Genomic DNA, 25,797 nt, shown 5'->3' with positions numbered 1-25,797 from the left:
ATCCTTTCAGTTCTATCAGTTTTTATTGCATGCATTTTGATCTATGCATTTGACACATGTATTTTACTGTATGTGTTTTGGATTATTAGGCCTTCTTAATGAAGTGACCATTTTATCATTGTTTGATGTCCCTTTTTATATCTGGTAATGTTCTTTGTTCTGAAGATTATTTTGTTTGTATCAGCTTTCTTTTGATTAGTGTTGGCATGGTATATCTTTTTCCAGTCCTTTACTTTTTTCTATATATGCCTTTATATTTTAAGTGGGTTTCTTGTACATTTATATTTAATGTAATCATTAACGTATTTGCTTTTTTTTTTTTTTTTTTGCGGTACGCGGACCTCTCACTGCTGTGGCCTCTCCCACTGCGGAGCACAGGCTCCGGACGCGCAGGCTCAGCGGCCATGGCTCACGGGCCCAGCCGCTCCACGGCATGTGGGATCTTCCCGGACCGGGACACGAACCCGTGTCCCCTGCATCAGCAGGCGGACTCTCAACCACTGCGCCACCAGGGAAGCCCTCACGAAAAGTTTTGATTTAACAGATTTTTGTTGTTAGGGTGGAAGCTACATTTCCTGGCAGTGTCTTTATCCTAAGTGGAAGCAGCATTCTGGTGGTGGATACATAGATTTTATTTGTTCCTCTTATTCTCTAGTCCTTCCATCAACGGGTGGGCTGGGTTCCCATTTCCCTCCTGTGGTTTATATCGGAGGCTCGTGAGAAATAGAATATACGTCTCTTCTGTGGGTTGTTTTTTCTCGTCAGGCATCCATCATCAATATCCATCTAAGGGAAAAGGAAAACCCCTTTTCAGAGGCTTTATGTGGTCATTTACTAACTTTATGAAGTGGGGAACAAAAAGATATGGGTTCGTACCTTTTCTTTTTAAAAGAAATCATTTTTTATTTTAAAAGTAATTCATGAACAAAATAGAGTTAAAAAATGCAGAAAGATAAAAAAAAAGAAATAAAAACCACCCATAATCCCATCAGCTAAAGAAACCATGACTCATATTTTATCGAATTTCTTCTAGTCATTTTTCTATGAGTGCATCTTTGTTCGTCTGTATATATCAGTATACATGCCCCCAAATTTGTGTGTTTTGTTTAAATAAGCTAGTTTCAAAAAGGTGTGTTTTTCTGTGGGTCGAGTACTATGGCACTCATGAAATGCCGATATGTTATTCATGTTTGTCTGGTAAAGATGCCAAAACGTGTGGCATTTTCTTCAGTTCGCTGTTAGTGCTGGATTCCTTCCTGCAGCTGCTTTACACGAACAGCCAGGACAGGTGTGTATATGTGATTCTAATGGAATGTGATTCATTTCAGAAAAGACCAGTTGTTGATTCCTTGTGCTGAGGTCCCCTGTTCCCCATGTAACTTTTGTCCCTTTCCACTTTTTTCAACCCGTTCTCAGGTTTAGAGCAAACAGAAAGAAGGAAACTCTATGGTCTTCTCAGTATGTTTTGTTTTCTTCCTTTTCCAGAAAATATTTTGGAGAAAAAATTGGACTGTACTTTGCCTGGCTGGGATTATATACATCCTTCCTCATCCCATCATCCGTCATCGGGGTCATCGTGTTTCTTTATGGATGTGCAACGATCGAAGAAGATATTCCCAGGTGAGTTGGTTTTAACGGAAAAGACTCAGTTCTCACGTGTCAGTCGTTTGGAGTTTCACCCCAGTTGCAAGTACATTGTACATTTCAGACGCCTCCTTCCAAAGCCTCACCCTTTGTCCTTCTCCTTCCCGCTTTCCTTACCACGCAGCAGGTCACTTGTCACTTCCCTTTTGAGAGGTCTGGGAGCAACAGATTCTGGGAACAGCTCAGAGCCACGCTGGGTGTGGCCACTTCCTTTCCTGGTCAAGCTCTTCTCCAGGACCAGGGTCTGATTGGGCAGGATCTGAAAACTGATGAAAAAGAAATCATGCCTGAGAAAAGCTTTTTTTCCCCTCAATTTCATGACTTTTTCCCTTTGGTTTCCCAGATGACCCAAGGCAGGAAGTGTTGAGTGGTATTGGATAGAGGTGGCATCTATGTGGTCAGACGCTGCTGGGATAAAAAGCTGTGAGGCTGTGTCAGAAGCAGGCAGCTCTGGAGCTGAGGAAGCCTCAGCTGTGGCTCAGGATGTCAGAGACTGCAGGAGGCGACAGGCCCCGTAGCGGGGCTCTTGGCGACCCAAGACATGGAACAAAGGTTGATCCTGATGGAGAAGAGAGATCCTACAAGAAAATAGGGACTTAAAAAGAGCGTCCTTTAGGACTGAATGTGTTACATAGTAACTATGTGACTGGGTACCTCACTCTCTGACTCTTGGTTTCCTTGGCTGTGAAATGGTCACAATGACGCCTACTTCATGGTGGTGTTGTGAGGACTAAAGTTGACAGCGTCTGGCACACAGCAGAGTATTCATAAATTATTGTTGAATGAATCAATATATGTGGAAATAGAGTTTGAGACACTTAGCCAATATTTAGAATTTAAATCTCTTGCCATCTCCAGAACTGGCTTTGCAAACGGAAGCATTCTTTATGCATTTTACTTTTTTTTTTTTTTTTTGGCCATGCCTCGAGCCATGCGGGATCTTAGTTCCCTGACCAGGGACTGAACCCGGGCCGTCTGCAGTGGAAGCGGGGAGTCTTAACCACTGGACTGCCAGGGAATTCCCTCATTTGTGTATTTTAATACTCTTTCAGTTGCAAGTGATAGAAATGCATGTGAACTAACGTACGCAGATAAAGGGAATTTATCCTCAGGGTTTCGGGGGGCCCTCAGGGGCCCCAGTGGCAGGCACGTGGCTAGCCCAAGGGACTATGGAAATAGGGACTCCTTCTGTTTACTGCCCGTCTCTGGTTATATCTAGTATTTATTTGTTTCACTGCAGAGTTTCTCCATTGGATGTAGACACGGCTGCTTGTAGCTCATGGGTGTCATACCTGAGAGCTTTATACTTGATTGGTCCCAAGTGAAGAAGTCCTGTTGACTCCTTTTGGCTTAGGTAGAGGCTCTGGGTCAGCCAGTCGTGGCTTGGGGGCAGTAGCCCGGGGAATGGGGACACTGGGCAGCCTGTGGGTGTCCACGACAGTTGGGGTTAGGGATGGGGGAAGTCGGGGCCACCCTGAAGAAATGGGCAAGAGCTGTGCTCTTTGAGGAAAGCGTATCCACCAGTGGCAGGAACCAGGTGATCTTCCATTATGTCACTCTATAGAAAAGCTCTTGCAGGTTAGGGACACTGGAGATGGCCGTGTCAGTAGTTAGAATAAAGCTCAGTACCTTGGTATGAGAGACAAGGGTTTGGATATGTTTGTGTATAAAAACTGTGGTGTCATCCGTTCAGGGTTCGGGACTGGCGTTCTGGGACCTTTGTCACAGGACCTATGACTTCCGGGCTCTGCCTCGCGCAGCACGAGGGAAGAACGGGTACTTACCAAATTCCTGGTCTTAGTTGTACCAGGCATGGTGCTAGGTGGTTTCTGTGTTTTGTTTCTTTGATCCTGTAGAGATCAGTGTTGTCAGTAGGTATTCTCACCTCAGAGAGAGGGAGACATGGATGCTACCTGAGGTCGCTTGTCCAACTGCAGCAATTAATAATTGTCAGGGTTGTGATTTGAGTTCCACCTGCTCCAAGGTCTTTGCTTTTTCCAGTAAGCAGTGCAGTCTTCCGGAGGGCTCTTACCCTCCTCTGCAGCCCAGTTGCTCCAACTGGCCCCAGTTGGTTCAGTCTCAGAAGAAAACCCGGCTCAGTTGCCCCGTTGTGATCCCTGGGGAGCTGGGCCTCAGGTTGATCCAAGCTGAGGACTCCATACCACGCACCTCGAACCAACTCAGTGCAGCGGGTAGGGCATCTGTGTGCTGGTTTACGTCAGGACTTAGAACTTGTGGCCTGGCTCTCCACACGGGAATGCATGTGACGGTGACCGCTGCGGCTGGAAATGACCATGGTCTACACAAGCTGCAAAGTCATTTATTTATGCACATGCATGGACACTCATGTGCGTGCGGGTTTAGACGCGTGTAAAACGTGATCATTATCATTGCAGACATCCTGGAGTGTGCGATGTTTTACGAACTGTGGATAGCAGCCCATTAATGGATTATAGAATCAATGTAATCGTTACCTTTTAAATGAACTAGAATAAGGTAGGACAGAGTAGAATGAAACATAATATTAGTAGTCATCACGAGAAGGAAGTATCAGAATTGTTTCATGACAGTTATTTTAGCGATATAAGTGTTTTTATGAGGAGCAGGTACGTATATACTCGCATACTGGAATCTGTGGTAAATTTTTTTTAAACTGTTTTTTTAACTTTCTATAACAAAAAAGTTTGAAATTGGCTGCTATAAAATTTGAAAGTTTGGGTGCCAGTTTTTCAGAGTAGGGTGGGGCAAATCAAGAAGGTGGAAATAGAAAAAGTTAAGCACACTATGAAGACGTTTTTGAGAACTGCTTCTTAATCATAATTGTATGTCTATCAAAAGTCCAAGCTCTACAAACTACCAATCCTCATTAACAGAGGAATAGCCTCTAAGTCCCAATACTGAATCCAAATGAATTCGTACTCTTCTAGGGTCTGTGTCTATCAGCCACTCCTAAGCGTGATTAAAAACTTGCACTCTTCCTGGGATTATTATAAAGGTTTCTAATTTTGGCATTAAGCCTGGAATTTAGTATCTGTGTATCACTTTAAAAAAAGCTTTATTTTGAAAACAGTATAGATTCACAGGAAGTGGTAAAGATAGTGCAGAGGGCCCAGGGCACCCTTCATCCAGTTACCGCCAGTGATTACGTCTTATATAACTACAGTACAGTATCAAAAACCAGAAAATTTACATCACGTGGAACTTTAAATGGTACCTTTTATCGCCAAGAACTTTGATATGTGAGACACAAGCGTCACTTGTAAATAATAATTCCGTATGTGCACGAAGCTTCCTTGACTCAGCAAGGGGTTGGTTGCATTTGTTCTCCATTTGCTTACACGCCTAGGAAAGACTGGAGCATTTTTTTAAAGCTAATTAATCTAAACCATATTTTCAAAAATTGGTCAGTTTAGACCTGAGACCTTAATAGCAGATGTTCTGTCTGAATTTCCTGAATAATTGCCTCCCTTTGTGGCTAGTACAGCTCTGTGTCGCCTGACCTGTGAGCAGTGGGTCACTCATTGAGGACACCACCCACTCTGGGGTCTTGGTTCACCTGATGGTCAGCCCATTCATCAATCTTCTGCTTCGTAGAGAAAATGATAGATTGAAGAAATACACCATTGCATTTATAGCCACTGTTACTTCGAACTGGGAATCTGTGGTGAAGGCAGCTAGTGAATGACCCAGACCTGACTTCAGTTCTAGGGGAGGTTCCCCCATCTTTCAGCTTGTCTAGAGGCAGCCTCTTTCAGAGACTACAGAGTCCTTTTAATGTCATCCTAAGGCAGAATTTCTCCAGAATTCTGTTCAACTTGCTTGCATCAAAAAACCCAAAAGATGAAACAAAAAACCCCAACCCAATACACGTAGAGCATTCTGACTTCAAACTGAAAAGATGTGATGAGTATCCATGTACCACGGCTGCCATTTTGTACAAAATGATTGGCAGTTGACTGTGTTCTGATTTTAAAACCAGTAATGTACACAGCCCTTAAGTTTCAGAGTGTGCCAAGTTGGTGGCTAATACTTTTTTACTTCTGACCTTTTAGCATTGACTAGTTTTTTTTTTTTTTTTTTTTTTTTTGCTGTACGCGGGCCTCTCACCGTTGTGGCCTCTCCCGTTGCGGAGCACAGGCTCCGGACGCGCAGACTCAGCGGCCATGGCTCACGGGCCCAGCCGCTCTGCGGCATGTGGGATCTTCCCGGACCGGGGCACGAACCCGTGTCCCCTGCATCGGCAGGCGGACTCAACCACTGCGCCACCAGGGAAACCCAGCATTAACTAGTTTTGATTGAGATTAGGTGTTCTAGGATTCCACCCCCTTCTATGTGTAAAAAAAAAAACCCTCCGCAGCAAAGATATGAGAAGGACTCATGTCTTCTCAGAAATGGCTTAGAAGCAAAGCTCTTTACTAGGCTTTGTGCAGACCCACTGTTTTCCACGTGAGTCTGTTTTCTAAGAGGTACTCTCCTCTCCAAAAGCAGCAACTCCTCCACCAGGCAGCCAACATGTGTCTGACCCAGAAGACTTAAAATGAACCTTGCTCTCCAGTTACCAACAAGCGCATGCCCAGGTGAAGCTAGCACGGCTGAACTTATTATTAAGAAATTACTATTTAATATTGTCTATGTGAGCGCGTCGCCGCTCTTGACACTTGCCAATGGAGGAACTGGGATTTATCCTCGGAGACGTAGTTTCCATTCTCTCACACAGGCGGCCTTCCCTGCCGTGACTCATTAAAAACAAGCCTGAAAGCTGGGACTTGACAGACAGTGACAGCCCTCGGTGAAACCTTTCGACTGCTTAGCGATGGGGAGCTAGACGCAGGCATCCTGCCGGCTTCTGGGTTTCATCTAATCCCGGGCTTCAGCACCCAGGTACCAGCTCCCTCCGCCGGCAGCGGCCTCCGACTGTACCGTGCTCGGTAGCGCCCTCTGCTGCCTGTTTCCGGAGGAAACCCAGCTGTGGTTTCAGCCTGGGGTCCCCTGCGGCCCCATCACCGTGGCTCCAGCTGCTCTGTGAGAACAGCCAGTGCTTCATTTTCATGAAATTGCCAGTTCTCCACCCTTTTTCCCAAAACCATGAGCTTAGCCATGTACCCATCCCCCAGGGGGAATATGACACACCAGAGTGATGAGTTCATTCATTTTCCTACCAGAATGTAGTGTGGAGGGTTACTGGGGAAGCCAGTTAGGGCCGAGAATACTTCGGTTCTTATTTGCAAGCACTCTGGTGAGCCTAAATTAATTGGGTCCAGCTAATCACCTAACGAATGAATGGAATTTCAAATACATGTATGAGTCCTGTAACAAATACACTGAAGATAGGTGAGAATATAGGTGATGGTTATTTGACTAGTTTCTTCTCCAGGTATCTTGGAATCTAGACTTTGGAAGAATTTACCTTATTCTTCTGGCCTCCCTCATCCCATTTCATGGTTATGATAATTCTTTTTTTTTCTTAAAAAAATTTCTTTTTTATTTTTTAGACTTTTTATTGGAGTATAGTTGCTTTACAATGTTGTGTTAGTTCCTGCTATACAGCAAAGTGAATCAGCTGTACTTACACATATATCCCCTCTTCCTTGGATTTCCTTTCCATTTAGGTCATCACAGAGCATTGAGTAGAGTTCCCTGTGCTATACAGCAGGTTCTCATTAGTTATCTGTTTTATACATAATGTCAGTAGTATATATATGTCAATCCTAATCTCCCAACTCATCCCACCCCCCGTTTCCCTCTTGATATCCATACATTTGTTCTCTAGGTCTGTGATAATTCTTATTAAGTTGAGGTTACTAATTCCCTTTCTACAAACAGTCACATGGCTGATGCACTTAGAAATGGGCTTCTAGCCACCTGACTCCATTCTTTTTCACATGACTTCTCCTTCCAGAGGAAGAAATTGTGTTGGTTCAGCTGCACACTCGTGTTTGTTCCTCTGTGTGACCAGCCTTACTCACTGATGAGACAGCCCATGCTTGAATGAGAGCAATGGAATCTGACCTCCGATGGGTGATTTATTCACAATTGTTGATGCGCCCCACCAGCCCCGTAGACACAGCACATTTTGAATGGACTTTATGTGGCATTGTCCAATGAACAGCATCTCTGATAGATGGTCATTAACTTTCTGTTGGGCCACTTTTAGTGACAGGGGGCTCCATATCTCCAAAGGTAGCCCATTCATTTTTTAAGACAAGATATAAGAATAACACTTCCGAAGGGAAGAACCCAATTCCAACTCTCTAACATACCTCGCTGTTGGAGTTGATAAGCTCAACCAGGGATTCGGAAGTGGGAGCTGTTTTGGTGGTGATGGGCTTGGGAAGGGTCCCGCTGGAGCCCCCCTGACCCAGCAGCCTCTGTCTTCTGCAGCAAAGAGATGTGTGACCAACAGAATGCCTTCACCATGTGTCCCCTGTGTGACAAGTCCTGTGACTACTGGAACCTCAGCTCAGCCTGTGGAACGGCGCGGGCCAGCCACCTGTTTGACAACCCCGCCACTGTCTTCTTCTCCATCTTCATGGCTCTGTGGGGTAAGTTGTCACCATGAGGCTTGCTTCTATGGGGGGTACCTTTAAATGGGTACAGTGACCAAGCTCTAAAGCCCATATCCTTCGGTTTACTTCCTTAGTATTTGGGGGGTTTTTTTTGTTTTGTTTTGTTTTGTTTTGTTTTTGGCGGTACGCGGGCCTCTCACTGCTGTGGCCTCTCCCGTTGCGGAGCACAGGCTCCGGACGTGCAGGCTCAGCGGCCATGGCTCACGGGCCCAGCTGCTCCACGGCATGTGGGATCTTCCCAGACCGGGGCACAAACCCGTGTACCCCTGTATCGGCAGGTGGACTCTCAACCACTGCGCCACCAGGGAAGCCCTGGTCCTTATACCTTAAAAAGCATTTTAGGGACAATAGATTTCTCTACTTTACTCATACATGTGAATAGAACTAAGAATATCCTCTGTGGCTTTATAAATATATTTTTTAAAGAGATAGAAATAGATTTCTCTATTTTACTCATACATGTGAATAGAACTAAGAATATCCTCCGTGGCTTTATAAATATATTTTTTAAAGAGATAGAGTAATGTGAATCTGGTATTAATCTCATGTAGGATTTATTTGGAGATTGAACCCATCCATGCATGCTTTGAAAACCCCTCACACACTCATAGGCACCTCCAGGTACATCTCCTAAGACATGGCAAGTCCTAGATGTCATTTGGTGTCACACTCAGAATGGTGGGGTGACTGCCACAGTCACGGAGTTAGCTGGGGGTAAAGGTGGGCCCAGACCTGGTCTCTTGCCTCCACGCTCAGTGCAGTTCCCGGGACAAGGCGAGTGTAGACTGCAGAGATTTTACCTAATGCCAGAGGGATGTTTTCAATATTCTCACCCAAGGGATCTCTGAAGGAAGGAACAAATAGTTCCTTCATTTTCCTCCTCCTCCCTTCCCCCCAGAGTCTTGGGGTAATAAACTTTCTCTGGGCCACAGCTATCTGACTAGAAGCACACGCATGCACACGCGTACACACACACACACTTCTATTCTTACAAACTGGGATAACCACCCCGTGGTCACTGAACATTTCTAAGAAGACACAGCCACGGGTATTAAGGAAGGGACCAAGGGGATATGTTTCAGCCTGTTGGGAGTAGCAGCCTGCCTTTCACTCATCCATCCAGTGCAGGCCCTCATCTTTCCCATTGGATTACAGACCGGCAGGGCCACTGTCCTGCTGCAGAAGCTGCTAGGTTTATCCGTGATTCCAGGGGGCCTGGAGGACACACCAGGATGGGGCCGTGAGTCACACATCCCGGGAGTGTGACCAGGAGAGAGGCGAGGTCTGTTCTAGCACCGCTGCCAGAACTGGTCCCAGTGGCCTCTGTCTCCTGCGGGCACCTCTACGTGGGTGGAGACAGAACCGAGCTGGAAAGATTCCCACGTGACCAGGCCACCGAGGAAGGTGTTTAGCAGAGACTCTGTTCTCCCAGGGAGAATGACCACTGCCCAGGAATGTGGGCAGTGTCAGCCCACAGAATAGGGGCAGGGGGTCGGAGGAAAGGGCACTTGTGGCCGTGTAGCTCTGGAACTGTTCACAGGAAGGGTCAGGAGAACAACCTGAATTTGCAGCGTGTGACCCACGCGGTGCCAGGCGGCTCTGTGCCTGCTTCTCGAAAGGCGGTGTCTTGTAATCACCCCAAATCCATTTGAACTGATCGGAGCGCAAAAGACGCACCCATGCTTTGATATGCTGCACCCCTCATTCCCATGAATCTGTCTGGCAAATATTACTGTGACTGAGCAGCTGAAGCTTACTGACTCTGGTCCACAATCCCTCAAGACCTCTCCTGGGATGTGTGCTTCCTTGTTGTGGGGAAACTTGGTTTTCAGCTGTACCTTCCCTGCTCTCGCGATGGATGAATAGATACCTCCCACCCCTTCTGAGGTTCACGACCGTTTCACCACCCCCAGCTCCCCTCTCTTTCTCTCACATAGCAGCAGTGGAGGGAAAGCAAATGCGGTGGGATTGTGTCAGCGCTTTGTGGCTTAGGGGTTGGTTTTGTTATTTTAACGGCCTTGCTGTGTGTTTTATGTGATTGTGTATTTGGTTACAGCAGCCAAGATCCCCTAGGCATGGCTGCCTACAAATTACAATTAAAAATAATAGTAAATGTTTCTTGTTAAATGTTTACTATTATTTTTAATATGAACAGACCAATCACAAGCACTGAAATTGAAACTGTGATTAAAAATCTTCCAACAAACAAAAGCCCAGGACCAGATGGCTTCACAGGCGAATACTATCAAACATTTAAAGAGCTAACACCTATCCTCCTCAAACTCTTCCAAAATATAGCAGAGGGAGGAACACTCCCAAACACATTCTACGAGGCCACCATCACCCTGATACCAAAACCAGACAAAGATGTCACAAAAAAAGAAAACTACAAGCCAATATAACTGATGAACGTAGACGCAAAAATCCTCAACAAAATACTAGCAAACAGAATCCAACAGCACATTAAAAATGATCATATACCGCGATCAAGTGGGGTTTATCCCAGGAATGCAAGGATTCTTCAATATACGCAAATCAGTCAGTGTGATACACCATATTAACAAATTGAAGGAAAAACCCATATGATCATCGCAATAGATGCAGAGAAAGCTTTTGGCAAAATTCAACACCCATTTATGATAAAAACCCTGCAGAAAGTAGGCATAGAGGGAACTTTCCTCAACATAATAAAGGCCATGTATGACAAACCAACAGCCAACATCACCTTCAATGGTGAAAAACTGAAACCATTTCCACTTAGATCAGGAACAAGACAAGGTTGCCCACTCTCACCACTATTATTCAACATTTGGAAGTTTTAGCCACAGCAATCAGAGAAGGAAAAGAAATAAAAGGAATCCAAATCGGAAAAGAAGAAGTAAAGCTGTCACTGTTTGCAGATGACATGATACTATACACAGAGAATCCTAAAGATGCTACCAGAAAACTACTAGAGCTAATCAATGAATTTGGTAAAGTAGCAGGATACAAAATTAATGCACAGAAATTTCTGGCATTCCTATACACTAATGATGAAAAATCTGAAAGTGAAATTAAGAAAACACTCCCATTTACCATTGCAACAAAAAGAATAAAATATCTAGGAATAAACTACCTAAGGAGACAAAAGACCTGTATGTAGAAAATTATAAGACACTGATGAAAGAAATTAAAGATGGTACAAATAGATGGAGAGATATACCATGTTCTTGGATTGGAAGAATCAACATTGTGAAAATGACTCTACTACCCAAAGCAATCTACAGATTCAATGCAATCCCTATCAAACTACCACTGGCAGTTTTCACAGAACTAGAACAAAAAATTTCACAATTTGTATGGAAACACAAAAGACCCCGAACAGCCAAAGCAATCTTGAGAACGAAAAACGGAGCTGGAGGAATCAGGCTCTGTGACTTCAGACTATACTACAAAGCTACAGTAATCAAGACAGTATGGTACTGGTACAAAAACAGAAATATAGATCAATGGGACAGGATAGAAAGCCCAGAGATAAACCCACGCACATATGGTCACCTTATCTTTGATAAAGGAGGCAAGAATATATACAGTGGAGAAAAGACAGCCTCTTCTATAAGTGGTGCTGGGAAAACTGGACAGCTACATGTAAAAGTATGAAATTAGAACACTCCCTAACACCATACACAAAAATAAACTCAAAATGGATTAAAGACCTAAATGTAAGGCCAGAAACGATCAAACTCTTAGAGGAAAACATAGGCAGAACACTCTATGACATAAATCATAGCAAGATCCTTTTTGACCCACCTCCTAGAGAAATGGAAATAAAAACAAAAATAAACAAATGGGACCTAATGAAACTTCAAAGCTTTTGCACAGCAAAGGAAACCATAAACAAGACCAAAAGACAACCCTCAGAATGGGAGAAAATATTTGCAAATGAAGCAACTGGCAAAGGATTAATCTCCAAAATTTACAAGCAGCTCATGCAGCTCAATATCAAAAAAACAAACAACCCAATACAAAAATGGGCAGAAGATTTAAATAGACATTTCTCCAAAGAAGATATACAGATTGCCAACAAACACATGAAAGAATGCTCAACATCACTAATCATTAGAGAAATGCAAATCAAAACTACAATGAGATGTCATCTCACACCAGTCAGAATGGCCATCATCAAAAAATCTAGAAACAATAAATGCTGGAGAGGGTGTGGAGAAAAGGGAACCCTCTTGCACTGTTGGTGGGAATGTAAATTGATACAGCCACTATGGAGAACAGTATGGAAGTTCCTTAGAAAAGTAAAAATAGAACTACATATGACCCAGCAATCCCACTACTGGGCATATACCGTGAGAAATCCAGAATGCAAAAAGAGTCATGTGCCACAATGTTCATTGCAGCACTATTTACAATAGCCAGGACATGGAAGCAACCTAAGTGTCCATCTACAGATGAATGGATAGAGAAGATGTGGCACATATATATACAATGGAATATTACTCAGCCATAAAAAGAAACAAAATTGAGTTATTTGTAGTGGGGTGGATGGACCTAGAGTCTGTCATACAGAGTGAAGTAAGTCAGAAAGAGAAAAACAAATACCATATGCTAACACAGATATATGGAATCTATAAAAAAAGAAGGTCATGAAGAACCTAGGGGTAAGACGGGAATAAAGACACAGACCTACTAGACAATGGACTTGAGGACATGGGGAGGGGGAAGGGTAAGCTGGGACGAAGTGAGAGAGTGGCATGGGCATATATACACTACCAGATGTAAAATCGATAGCTAGTGGGAAGCAGCCGCATAGCACAGGGAGATCAGCTCGGTGGTTTGTGACCACCTAGAGGGGTGGGATAGGGAGGGTGGGGGGAGGGAGACGCAAGAGGGAAGAGATACGGGAACATATGTATATGTATAACTGATTCACTTTGTTATAAAGCAGCAACTAACACACCATTGTAAAGCAATTATACTCCAATAAAGATGTTAAAAAGAAAATAATGGTAATGCCTCTCATTACATGATTATTATGATCAGTGGTACTGTGCTGGGTGGGCCTGGGCCAGGGCCCAAGCCTGCCAGGAAGAAAGCTGGGAGAAGAAGTGATTCTCCACGGAGAGAGAGCGATGGGGCTGCTGGTGGGGTGGAAACAGGGGTCCCTGAGATGAGTCAGCAGGACCCGGGACCAGCAGAGCAGTCTGGCCCAGCTCCTCCGGGGTTCTGGCTTCAAACTCCAGGGAACTTTGGAATGAGGGTGAAGCCCTATTGAAAAGTAGGGAAGGGAGGAGTAAAGGGACGAGGTTAAGGACAGTGACTTCAGGGTCAGACAGTCCTAACCGTGGGTCCCAGTCCCTTCCTGTGCCAGCCAGCGTGACTAGCCCTGTGTCTCTGAAGTCAGTCCTCTTAGCCGAGGTGCTGAGTAACGTGGGGCAGGGGTGGTCCTCGACCTGGGAGCAGCACTGCCTTCATCTCTCAAGCGGGTGAGGTGAGACCTGCACCCTAGTGTTCTCGTGACCGTCAGTGGGACGTGTATGCAGAGCACTCCGAGTGGTGCCTGGCCATGATTCCCACCAGGAGCTGTGAGCTGCTCTCCGTCGTCGCGACGGTCCTCTGTGTCCCCATGACTCCCCCTCAGTGACTCTGTTGCCCTGTCCTCCGTTCCCAGTCTGACTTCTCTCCTTCACAGAGACCTCGGTCTGTGTGCAGAGCCCTCCTCAGTCACTGAGAACAGCGCAGGAAAAGGAGGGGCGTACCCCTTGTTTGGAGACCATCCCCAGGCCAAGGCCAGGGTCGGGAGGTGGGGTACCCACCCGACAAGGCCTCAGATCCCAGGGAGAAAAGATACAGATGCGTGTACCACAATGTAGCTAGTAGCTGTCATAGCGCCAAGTGAAACAAATGTAGCTTTAAGTAACCATACATTCAGCCAGCAGGTGGGTGCCTGTTTTGCTCAGCCCCGTGCTGTTCCCAGGTGAACAGAGGCAGGTACGAGCCGAAGAAGCGTTTGTGGTCCTGTTACTACGCTGCAGACCCGAATGGCAGCCGACAGTCCGGTGCGGCAGGTAGTGGAGGGGCGCCCAGGCTCTTACCAGGGGTGGTGTAGAAAGGTAGGGGTGGCCTCAGGGACTGTCACGCCCCCTCCTTTTCCAGGGCACCAGATCTAAGGGTGTTAGGAGTGCAGAGGAACGGGCGCCTGGGAAAGGATGAGCTGGTCAGGAACGGAGGAGGACAGCACTGGAGGGTAGCGTGGGAGAGGGGACAGTTTGCAAAAGCTGGGGATGAAGAGGACAGCAAGGCGATGCCCTCGTCAGCAATGCAGGTGTGAGGTGTGTGTTGACAAGCGGTGCGAATAGATGTGGACAGATGGGCTGGGCCAGATACCCAAGGTCCCTGTATCCAGAGGGAAGAATCTAGACAATAGGGATCCAGTGTAAGTTTGGGGGTGTGCGTTGGGATTCCCCCCTCTCGCTGCCTCTCTGCACCGCCCAAATGCCATTGCTCTTCCAGACTCAGCTCAGATGCTGCAGCAGCTGGCGCCCTCTCTCCTGCATGCCCACAGCCTTTTATCTGCGTCATTCTTAAGGCCCTGATCACATCATACCTTGTACTGTAGTTATGTAAAATCTCTTCTCATAGAATAAACAACTTGAGAGCAAAATGCACGTCAGATTTGCCTAGTCTTCCTCACGATGTCTAGAACATTGTTTTGTATATTGCAGGTACCTCAGGTCTGGTTTTTTTGTTTTTTTGGGTTTTTTGATAGGGAATTCGTTCAAGCTTGCTTAAATAATAAGAGATGATAAGAAAGTAGGAAGCAAGCTCGTGGATGCAGGAAATTAAGTATAGCCAGGCCCCTAGGCAACTGGAGCGGAAGGAGGAATCAGAAACCTCTCTCCTTTCACGTGCTGCATGGTTGGTCCCATTTCTGCTTCTCTTTGTGTCTCTTAGTTTCAGTTTTCAAAAGAGAGAATCCGATTGGCCTATGAGTGGGCTCTGGATCAGGTGTCCAATCCTGGCATAAGAAGCCATACCTGTGGAACAGAGGGGGCTGGTTCTTTCCGGAGCACGTTGGGCTGCCCTTCAAGGGCTGTGGTTGGAGAAGGCAGGCTAACCAATGTGTCGGGACGGTAGGCATTCAACGAGCATTTGCTAAACAAATGGAAGAATGAGTGAATGGCACTTTGGGGAGATGAGTCTTCCAGCTGCATGCGGGATGGGGGGCGGGGACACTGAGACCCTGGACTCACGTAGAACTACTCGGAGATGTTACATAACCTCAGAACGAGGTGATCTGGGCCCAGAGAAGGGAAGTTGTGGTGGGGACAGAAAGATGGAGAAAAAGGTGAGAGTGCTGAGGAAGGTGCAGGAAGAGGGAACGTATAGGGAAGACGAGGTTTGTCATAAAAGACGACAGACCATCAAACTCTTCCATTCTTACTTCCTTTATCCTTCCGTTCTTCCTTCATTTATTGAGATCCGTGTTTACCCTTTTCTTATAACCTAGAAATAGGGAAAAGGGTGTGTGTGTGTGTGTGTGTGTGTGTGTGTGTGTGTGTGTGTGTGTGTGTGTGTGTGTGTGTGTGTGTGTGTGTGTGTGTGTGTGTGTGTGTGTGTGTGTGTGTGTGTGTGTGTGTGTGTCTCCCTTTAAATATATCTCTTGGGCTCTCCTGGATGTGGAGTATTTTGAGTTGTCCCAGCTAGAAGTTGGGGTTGGGGAAGGGAATCGATGCTTTAAAGAAAGTCCCTAAATTTGAAATTTATAAGTTTATCCTCCCTTGGGGAACCCTGAGGGTGCTCAGAATTAACAGAATTTTTTCCTTTCTTTTTAAGCTACCATGTTTCTTGAAAACTGGAAGAGATTACAGATGCGACTAGGCTACTTCTGGGATCTGACTGGCATAGAAGAGGAAGAAGTGAGTTCTCTTTGGGTCTTTGCTTTGCTTTGCCCCTGGAAATAGATTGTCTTGAGTGAAATAACCGCTTACATTTGCTATCACGGCAGCCAAGTCACCTGCCGAGTCTCGCTGTGGCCCCTTTCCTAGCTTGGCTCCATGGGCCAAGCCAGGGTTGATGGGCACTGAGGCCAAGAGTTGAAATCCTCTCTCTTCGCTTGAGCTGTAAGACTTTGGACTTGATGGGTAGCCAGATGTCCTTGTGACCCTCTCTGGGAAAAAATGGCATGAGAAGCAAGCCTTGTGGTGACCTCGAGGTTTAACTCAGCGTTCTTCCACCTCCCGTCCTGTTGGTGCTCGAGAGCGCGAAGCCAGAGAACGCGACCCAGAGCACGGACGTGTCTGGATGCTTCTGTGAGCCTGCTGAGGGTCAGGGGGAGGCATGGGTGCTAGGTCTCGGTTGCCCTGATGCATATGGAGGAAGAAAGAACCACTGATCCAGTACCCTGTCAGCCAGGAGAGCACGTATGCAACAGGAGCGTGAGCTAAGGGAAAGGGTAGGTTCTTCCAGAGTCTAGTTGTATGGACAGATGATTTTAAAGGATGGAACAAATTGACCTTCCCTCGGGGCTCCTTTGAGAACTAGGGCCCCCTTTGATGTTGGCGAGTTGACGATGACCAGCGTGGGCCTGGTTGCTCACGGTTCTCTTCTCCCGTGCGCTGCCATTGCCTGAACAGCAAACGTGAATATCAGATAGGGGCTCCCGATGCCCTGGGCAGTGTCGGTGAGATGCTGGGGACAGTGTCCAGAGCACCAGGAGGTGCCCCCAGTTGCCTGAGTGCCATGTGCGTAGGCTGGCTGAGAGCATGTGACAGCTGTGCGGGGAGCAGACTTTTCCTGTATTCTCCCTCATTCACTGATGTGCCTCTCCTTGGACTCGGGACCTCTGGCTTTGTGACCCTGACGCTTTGTGACTAAGCTAGTGAAACCCCCAGTTTAGTCCTATTCTCAAGGCTGTGTGGCTCCCTTTTCTGTGATGTGACATCCTCTGCTCTCCTTAAAGCTCCAAGTCGTCAGCTTGCCTTTGAGCAGGTGGGCATTCCATGACCATGGATTGAGTTCACACATTCACTCCATCCCAGTCCTGTGCGTTAAGCAGATACCCGGAGGCTCACAGCATCAGGGTTCCGTGGCAAATGAGAGGATCTACATATGAGTTCTCACTTCAGAGACGATACGCATTAGTTGGGAAGATAAGCAACAGAGAACAATAAAGGCAATTGCATTTCTTGGGGAAAGATGGCCAAGGTAGTGCTTCCAATCGAAAGCGCTGTGGAAGTCGGACTGTGTGGGTGATTTTGTCCTATTGGTTCGATTTGATTCTGAGGAGAAAGAGAGAGGGGAGAGAGCTGTGGCTGGGTGTGGGGAGGTGGTGGGCGCACAGGTCCTTCTCTCCTGCAGCAGGGCCTAGGAGGTCTCGAGGAAGAGAAGAAGCAGCAGCCTGGCATCCACGCCTGTGTGGGGACAGAAACAAGCTAAGTGTGTCTTCTGAGTAGCGCTGAGGAGGCCAGCAGGTCTGCCTGTGAAAGAGGAAGTGTAAACACACTCACACAGAGAAAGACATCCGTTATGACTCAGTGCCCTTGACGTCTCAGTCCCTGGCAGGAGTGGGATGCTAAGCCATTCTGGCTTCTGCAGCCAGGTTTCCTGTTTAACCCGATGAGCCATGGTCACTTCCTGGGAGGGGCGTGATTTCAGTAACTCCTGCGCAGGCTGAGAGAGAGGCCTGGCCAAGCCTGGGTTCACCCCTGGCGCAAAGAGCTGGTCCTGACGGGCTCTCTGTGTGAGGTTACTGGGGGCGGGTCAGTTCTGCAGCATTGAGGATGTGCCCCCCACTGTGTGCAAGCCCAGGGCCAGGCGTGGTTGAGAGGAGGGAGGGCAGCTGTGTCTTTCCTTCCATGTGTTTAGATTTTGGACTCAGATGTTAAGCACGCTCTAAGTTGAGTTAAGTCTGAACGTGCACATCAGGCACGTACTGTGGGCCAGGTTTTGGTTTGGGACATGGAACTCCCTCAGGCGCGGGCTCTGAGCATCTCCAAAGGGTTGCATTCAACTAAGGGGTTGTCTGGTCTCTGAATAATTAGAATACAATGGTGAGTTTGAGAGGAATTCCTTCCGGTCTAAAAACTGTTTTGTTTTTAAATCAGGGTTTTGAAGACTGGTTGAATTTTAATGAGCAGCAAAGGGAGGAATGGGTACCCACAGGAGGAAACAGCCGACAGGAGCCTTGATCCAGGGAAGCTCAGGGTGTGGCGCAGAGGCAGCAGGATACCTGGAAGGTCTAGTTGGCTGCAGGGAACAGGGGTTGGGCTGCAGTTGGTGGGGGCAGAGCAACAAATGCAGGCTGGTGGCTAGGCCAGGGAGGGTCCCGACTGTATCTCCTCAGCTCATGGGACGGCAGGGAGAGCGGGATTGGAAGGCATCTGTGACTTGCCCTAGGCCTTAAATGAAGTGCTGTGGGCAGATTTAACCCACATTCAAATGGGGAGCAAGAGGATGCAGACACCACCTGGGCTTCGGGGAGGAGGTTGCAGGGGTCCTTGAAGGTCATCATGAGAGCTTTTTTTCTGTTTTAACCAGATGTTGTCTCCAGGTCTCAGGGATTCTGCCATGGCCAGCTGTCTGTAACCCTCAGACAGCTTCTACCCTGTGGTCTTCGCTAGGAAGCAGCCCTTCGGGAGTAGCGGGGAGGGTGCTCACTCACACAGAGACCAGAGCCACCCACCCTCTGTCTCTCCCGCCTGGGGTGCGCGCACCACGTGGGACGCCAAGGAAAGCAGCAGGGGCGGGGCTCAAAGCAGGGAGGAGGAGAAGGGGGCTGGAGAGCCCACCGCCCGGGGCAGCAGCCCCTGGCCCAGGGGCCTCCCTGTGGAACCGGCTGGGATGGCCCGAGAGACCCCTTTGAAGGCCGTCGAAGGAGGCCTGCCAGACCTCAGGAGTCTTCACTCTGAGATGGGATGGCCTTGAGCTCAGTGGCCTCTCTTGCCCGATTCCCTGCTGCACTCAGGCCCCACGTGTCCCTGGGACCCCTCAGAGAGGGGGGTCTCGATGCAGACGTCCTCCCGTCCCTCTCTCTCCCGCCCCTGTCTACCACGTCAGGCTTAGCTGCCCTGATAGCTTCCTGTCACATAGGACGTAAGATCCCTTGCCTCCCCCCAGCACGTGGTGGCGTGCTTCTCCTCCCAGACCTCCCAGCCTCACGGGCCTGCATTCTCTCCTGGGCTCCTTCCAAGCTTTGCACCGGCTCCTCCCTCTACCTGGAAGGCTCCAGCCTCCACCTGCCCTGACCTTCCTTAGCTTTTCCATCCCAAGCAGAACGTGACCCTCCTCTGGCTGGCCTTCCCTCAGTCCCCATTCTGAAGCAGCCAGCCTGACATTCCTTCTGTTGCTCTCATCCCCACCTGCTGCTTTCTCACTTGTGGCTTTGTTGGCTTACTGTCACCTGCCTCCACTTGGAGATAAGCTCCTTGTTCGTAGCCTCAGAGCCTGAAGAAGAGCTCCCAAGAGCTCGGAACGCAGTACATGCTTTGGTAACTCTTTCTTGGAGACATCTGTTGACTGCATCTCCGGGTTTACCTCTGTTGATCAGCGAAGGCTGGTCCTGAGCTGGCCTGGGGCCTTCTTTCAGGCCAGCTCCTGAGGGGAGCACCTAGGTGGAAGTAGCTTTGCAAAATATTTCCCAGAGTCTTGGAGGGAGGGGTTATGTATTGGTGATGATTCGGCATCAGACCCCATCCAGGGAGGCCGTGTTTAAGGCTAGGTGTATTGGAGCCGCCCTCACGGGGTCCAGATTGTGCTCTGGCCAGGCGCTCGTTTGTCCAGGTCCCTGCCTCTGAGGAATCCTGTGACCTCACCCAACCTTCTTGGCTGCGAGCGCGAGATCCTTGTCTGACGTGCTTCGGTTGGAAAGCAGAGCAGCCTGACACTCTGCCTTGAGAGCCCTGGACTCCTGTCTGCGTGCCAAGAGCTCTCAGCTTGTTCTAAACAGATGAGGAGGGTCTGAGCTGAGGCCCAGAGTGCAGTGAAGTGGGCCACAGCCACCACCGGAGGGATGTGAGGACACTCCTCCACGTGATGTCACGTCTTCGGAAAGCCAGGGGCCGGTCAGGAGCATCTTACAGTCAGCAGGGAAGGCCCCTCAGCTCCTTTGCTGAGGATGACGGGATAGACGCAGTTCTCGCTTGAAGGGCTTTAGAACCCAGAGGATGGTCCAAAAAGGCACGGCTTTAGTTCTGTAGTTAAAATCTTCCATAGGAATAACATAGAAGAAACGCAACCAAATTTCAGAGGCCACAGCACAATTCTCAAAGTATTTCTGCAGGAGGTTAATTTAATTGCTGGAGGCGAAAGAAGTTTTGTGGGACATGGTGGATTGAAGAAGATTCAGCACGTGTCTTTACAGGAGAACTTCTCAGAGCTTTTATTAGGCTCCTTGTGACTCTCAGGTGACACATTGTATGGTATGTTCCAATCTGTTAGACCCTGGAATCCTTTTTTAGCTAAAACCCTCCTGGCACACACGTTAGGAAATGCTGCGTTGGAGGATGGGTGAACGGGAGAGACAAAATGAAGTGAACTTCGCCAGCGTTGAGAGATTTCTGTGTTCTCCCCACGGTGCTAATTGCTGCGAGACACAAAATAATGGAGACCAGGTAGTGGATTCTTATCTTAGGATGAAAAGATTCCCACGTGCAAAACAACTAGGAAACAATAAAGGAAGATGACATAATCAAGAACTGCGTGTCGTGTAAGCTGTAAGACTCTAGAGTTTTTGAGAGGGGCAGGCTCCGCCAGCCGTGTTTCAGCGGTCACAGCAGGTCCCACCTCCGAGGGTGGGACGCACCGGGGGGCCCGCGTGATGATGGGGAGCCTGCAGAACCCTGGAATGGCTCCTCCTCTGTTATACTGGTTAGTCTTTTTTTTTTTTTGCGGTACGCGGGCCTCTCACTGTTGTGGCCTCTCCCGTTGCGGAGCACAGGCTCCGGACGCACAGGCTCAGCGGCCACGGCTCACGGGCCCAGCCGCTCCGCGGCATGTGGGATCTTCCCGGACCGGGGCACGAACCTGCGTCCCCTGCATCGGCAGGCGGACTCTCAACCGCTGCGCCACCACGGAAGCCCTGTACTGGTTATTCTTATTAGTCACGTGCACAGTTTCTCCTCTCCAGCATCATGGCATGTCTCGGGAAAGCCAGAGACAGGTCAGGAGTCCAGCTTGTTGGCTTTCAGAATCTCTGAGGCCTGAGCAGTGACGAGGGAATGTGTGTTCTCTGTGTCCGCTGGGAGCCAGCCCCGGAATCCCCGCCTGGGAGTTCTCGGTAAACGATGCAGGAGGCCGGGTGTACACTGTTCAGTTCTCTTTGAAGTAAGTCACGCGTCTTCCTGCCGCAGCATCTGCACTGATGGGACCGTGGTCTTTCTGATCACCCAGGCACTCGTTCCCATGCCTGGTGACTCACCCTCCAGGTTTGTATTGCTGCGTGTCCCTGCGCTGTCTCCCGAGCATCAGCGTGCTTGCCAGTGAGTTACTCACCAAGGCTGAATAGCAAACAGGTCCAGACAAGTGAGTTTTAAGATTCCCTGTGGGCACCTTCAACTGTGATGTTTACTGGCGGCCGTTTTTGGCTTGCAGAAGAATGGCGCAGGGAAGACGTTTGGTCCTGGCCCTGACTCCCGGCTGGGGGGCACATCTGTTTCTCCAGCTGGGATTTGGCTCATTGCAACTTAAAGTGGAGGCCTGAGGATAGATGGTGGGATGACCAGAGGTAGCCCCCGGGCCTTTGGGCAAACTGCTGTGTGCAGCACGGGGCTCCGTTTTGTATCAGCTCCTCGTTAATGCTTCGTCTCTCCTTTCTCAACCCTGGCGCCACCCCCAGGAACGTGCTCAGGTTTGGTTTCCAGTGTGGTAACAAGTGGTGTGTGTCCCCCTCTCCCGCCACAGTGTGTCCCTGGTCTCGACGCCTCGTGGTTGTGTGTAGTGTGGCAGCCCTTGTCCCATAGCATCTGACCCCGTGACCTGACTTCCTGTCCTCGTGGTGTCTGGCCATACCCCGCGGGCCAGGGTGGCCCTCCGCCTGTTTACTAACCACTCTGTGACTCTGGCTTTTAGGAGCACCCCCGGCCTGAGTATGAAACCAAAGTTCGGGAGAAGATGCTGAGGGAGAGCGACAAGTCTCTGGTCCAGAAACTGGGAACCGGTGGGACTGAGGATGCGGTAAGGCGCTGGCACCTGGTGCTTGCTTTCCTTTTTTTTTTCTTATGATCCTACTGTCATTTCACTGGGAATGCCTTCGCGGATGGAGACTGGGCTGTGAGAAGGGCCGACAGCGGTGGGACAGGACGGAAAGAGAGCATGACGTCTCTCCGTGTCCCGTGGGCAGAGGTTGTGGGGAACAGGCCCCTCCCATGACTTGATTTCTCTCTCCTTCCCGGGTGGTCATGTCTGGATGAAATGGGAGAGCAGGTCGGGAAAGAAAGAAACCGTTTCAGACCTGGGTCCTCTGGACCCTTGTCACCTACACGTCGAATAGCAGTAGCAACCACCGCCAGACCAACCAGCGCAATGACAGCGAACCTTGATTCCGTCCTTGCTGCGGGCCAGGCACCGTTCTCAGCGCGTTGTATCATTTTACTCTCGAAATAAATTGATGAGGCTGCAGCAATTTTTCTGTAAATGAAAACTAATGAAGAAAGGTATGTCCGCAGCCTAAGTCGTTGGCCAGAGGTCACCCAGACAGTGAATGGTGGGTGGATCTGGGATTCCAACCCAGGTGAGTCTCTGACAGTCTGAGCATCTAACCGCTATGCAAGGATACATCGAGAAGTGGCCCTTAGGGCCGGCAGAGGCCATGCCTGTATGTGCCTGAGCTGCTCATACACTCTCCCTCACATTTCATTCTCTGGCTGGGCCTCCAAAGTGCGGAGGTGATCGTGCGTCGTATTTCTGAGTTTTACGGTGGCATTCAGACATGGAAACAGAGCTTCAGGGTCTGTGCTGTGATCTGTAAATACTCGCAATGCCTGTGAGGTGGGGGGCTCCTCTTTGGCACCGCCGGTCTCCTCTGAGTGCCACCCTTTTTTGAAACCAACAGTGTGTGTGTGTGTGTTGATGTCTTTCCTAATCTGGTTCCTGAAAAAATTCAACGAGATCGACAATCTGTTGTTTTTACACGTGTCTTTTCTCCATCTTGGATTCGAATTAAAATTTCATTTAATTTTACATTCTTTAAGTTGGAGCCATTCATGTTAACATGCAAATTTATTCAAGCACCAATACGGAGAATGTGGTGTTTTTAAGCCCAGAATACTAGCTGTCTCTCTTTCTTTCTTTCTGTCTTTTTTTTTTTTTTTCCTTTAAGAAAGCAGGACTTAGAAGAGAAAGGGGGTGGCTGTCTAAGTTATTATTTCCCTAGAAAAAAGTAAGTCCAAGACCACCAGTTATTTGGGGAAAAAAATGAATTCATTCTTAGGAAAGAGTAATCATCACCATCATCCTCATCAGAAAGCAAACATATTGTGTCCTGTCGGGTTTGGCAATCCTATGCAACCTTCTTTCTCCACCCCAGGGCAATATACAATGGATAATTTTATGGAAATCACATGTAACTTTTAATGACCGCTGCCTCAGTTAATTTTCATTCCATAGACGGGAATGCCGAGGAGCTGGAATTGCGTACACTGAGGCTGTGGTTCTGATATAAACACTGCTTGGATATATTATATGCACGATAGGTCAGATAACTTTCAGGGACCATGAATAATTGAAAAACATCTGAATGCATTCTGAATGGTACATATGTTTACGTGTTAGCATTCAACATCTATTTTCATTACACTGTTGAGAATGTAAAGCTCAAAGCATCTAACGCCTTATAGGCACTGGGGGGAAAATGACCTTCCCAAATGAGCAGCGTGAGATAAAAATGGCCTGGAATTTGATTGTCAGCGTCCTTCTTGTGTTCCCTCCATTCTGTTAATACTGGAAATGCTTCTGTTCTTGCTGTAAGTCTAGCCAAGGGTGGGAGATGAAGGGAGGAGCACATGTTGCTGTCTGATGGGAGGGATGCTTCTCTTGCCTACTGCAAGGGTTGAGGTCAACGCCCATGGCAAGACAGGGCTCTAGGGTGGGATATTTAGGAAAGACACATTCTTCTGGGAAACAGACAAGGACCAAGAATCAAAGTCTAGATGATAGTCTTGGATGTGCTTCCTTCATCCCAGAGGCTCGCTTTGGTTCTGCCTTCTTTGTAACCCTGAGGCTTCATGTCCCATCTCTCTTTATATTCCTTCCTCTTGAATGATAAAAGCTACCATTTATCGAGGCCCAGATGGTAGAGAAAATTACCAAAGACCACATAGCTAGTGGTGGGAGAGCCAGCAGTCATACGCAGCTCCACCTCATCCCCAAGGCCCATTGCTTCTCAAAAAACTTCTTTTAAAGGTATCAAGTTCATGTTATTTTTTTTTATTTACTTACTTTTTTAATTTTTTAATGTTTTTTGCGGTACGCGGGCCTCTCACTGTTCTGGCCTCTCCCGTCGCGGAGCACAGGCTCTGGACGCGCGGGCTCAGTGGCCATGGCTCACGGGCCCAGCCGCTCCGCGGCATGTGGGATCTTCCCGGACCGGGGCACGAACCCGTGTCCCCTGCATCGGCAGGTGGACTCTCAACCACTGCGCCACCAGGGAAGCCCATCAAGTTCATTTTATAAAACTTCTTTGTAAGTGATTTAATTCTCAGACCATAACATTCACCCATTTAAATGATACAATTCGATGGTTTTTAGTATATTCACAGTTTTGTGCTGTCATTCCCACAATTTAAGTTTAAAATATTTTTTATCATCTTAGAAAGAAACTCTATACCCTGGGAGGCAAGTAATCTATTAATACGTTCTGTTTCAATAGGTTTGCCTCTTCTGGACTTCCATGTAAATGAAATCATGCAAAATGTCGTATTTCTCCTCTTTCACTTAGCAGAATGTTTTCATGATGCATCCATGTTGCAGCTCTGTCTGATCTTCATTCTTTTGTATGGCCAAATAATATTCCATATTTTGGATACACCCAGTTTTATTTGTACGTTCATCAGTTGATGGACAGTTGGATGCCTTTCACTTTTCGGCTATTATGAACAATGCTGCTATGAACATTTGTGTACCAGGTTTTGGGTGCATGTACGTTTTCACATCTTTTGGACATACACAGAGGAGTAGAATTACTGGGTCGCACGGAAACTCTGTGCCTAACATTTTGAAGGGCTGCTGTAGTATTTTCCAAAGGGGCTTCACTGTTTTGCATGCCAGCCAGCGCTGCATGAGGGCTCTTAATTTCTCCACGTCCTCACCAACGCTTGTTATCTGTCTTTTCTATTTTATCCATTCTAGTTGCGTGCAGCGGTATTTCATTGGGGTTTGAATTAGCATTTCCCTAAAGGATGTTGAACATCCTTTCGCGTGCTTTTTGGCAGATTTTATGGCTTCTTTGGAAAAATGTCTATTCAAATCCTTTGCTCATGTTTAAAGGTGGGTTAATTGTCTTTTCATTACTGTATGAAGAGTTACTTACATAATCTGAACACCAGTCTCTTATCAGATAATACGATTTACAAATATTTTTTCCCATTCTGTGGATTTTTAAAAT

The 25,797-nt window shown here is 47.7% G+C and overlaps 1 protein-coding gene across 1 annotated transcript in view; it reads left to right on the top strand.

Moving 5' to 3' along the window:
- Positions 1-25,797, top strand: part of ANO2 (anoctamin 2) — a gene marked incomplete at both ends in the record, with an annotated part of 319,797 nt that overhangs the window by 144,061 nt on the left and 149,939 nt on the right. The window contains 4 exons of the mRNA XM_082665221.1: positions 1,486-1,620; positions 8,026-8,186; positions 16,035-16,117; positions 22,266-22,370. Coding sequence (XP_082521347.1) covers positions 1,486-1,620; positions 8,026-8,186; positions 16,035-16,117; positions 22,266-22,370 — 484 coding nt within the window. The remainder of the gene's footprint in view (positions 1-1,485; positions 1,621-8,025; positions 8,187-16,034; positions 16,118-22,265; positions 22,371-25,797) is intronic.

The sequence above is a fragment of the Grampus griseus genome (genome assembly GCF_964374135.1).
Source record: "Grampus griseus genome assembly, chromosome: 11".
Classification (NCBI taxonomy): Eukaryota; Metazoa; Chordata; class Mammalia; order Artiodactyla; family Delphinidae; genus Grampus; species Grampus griseus.
This window is presented reverse-complemented; position numbering and strand designations above follow the sequence as displayed.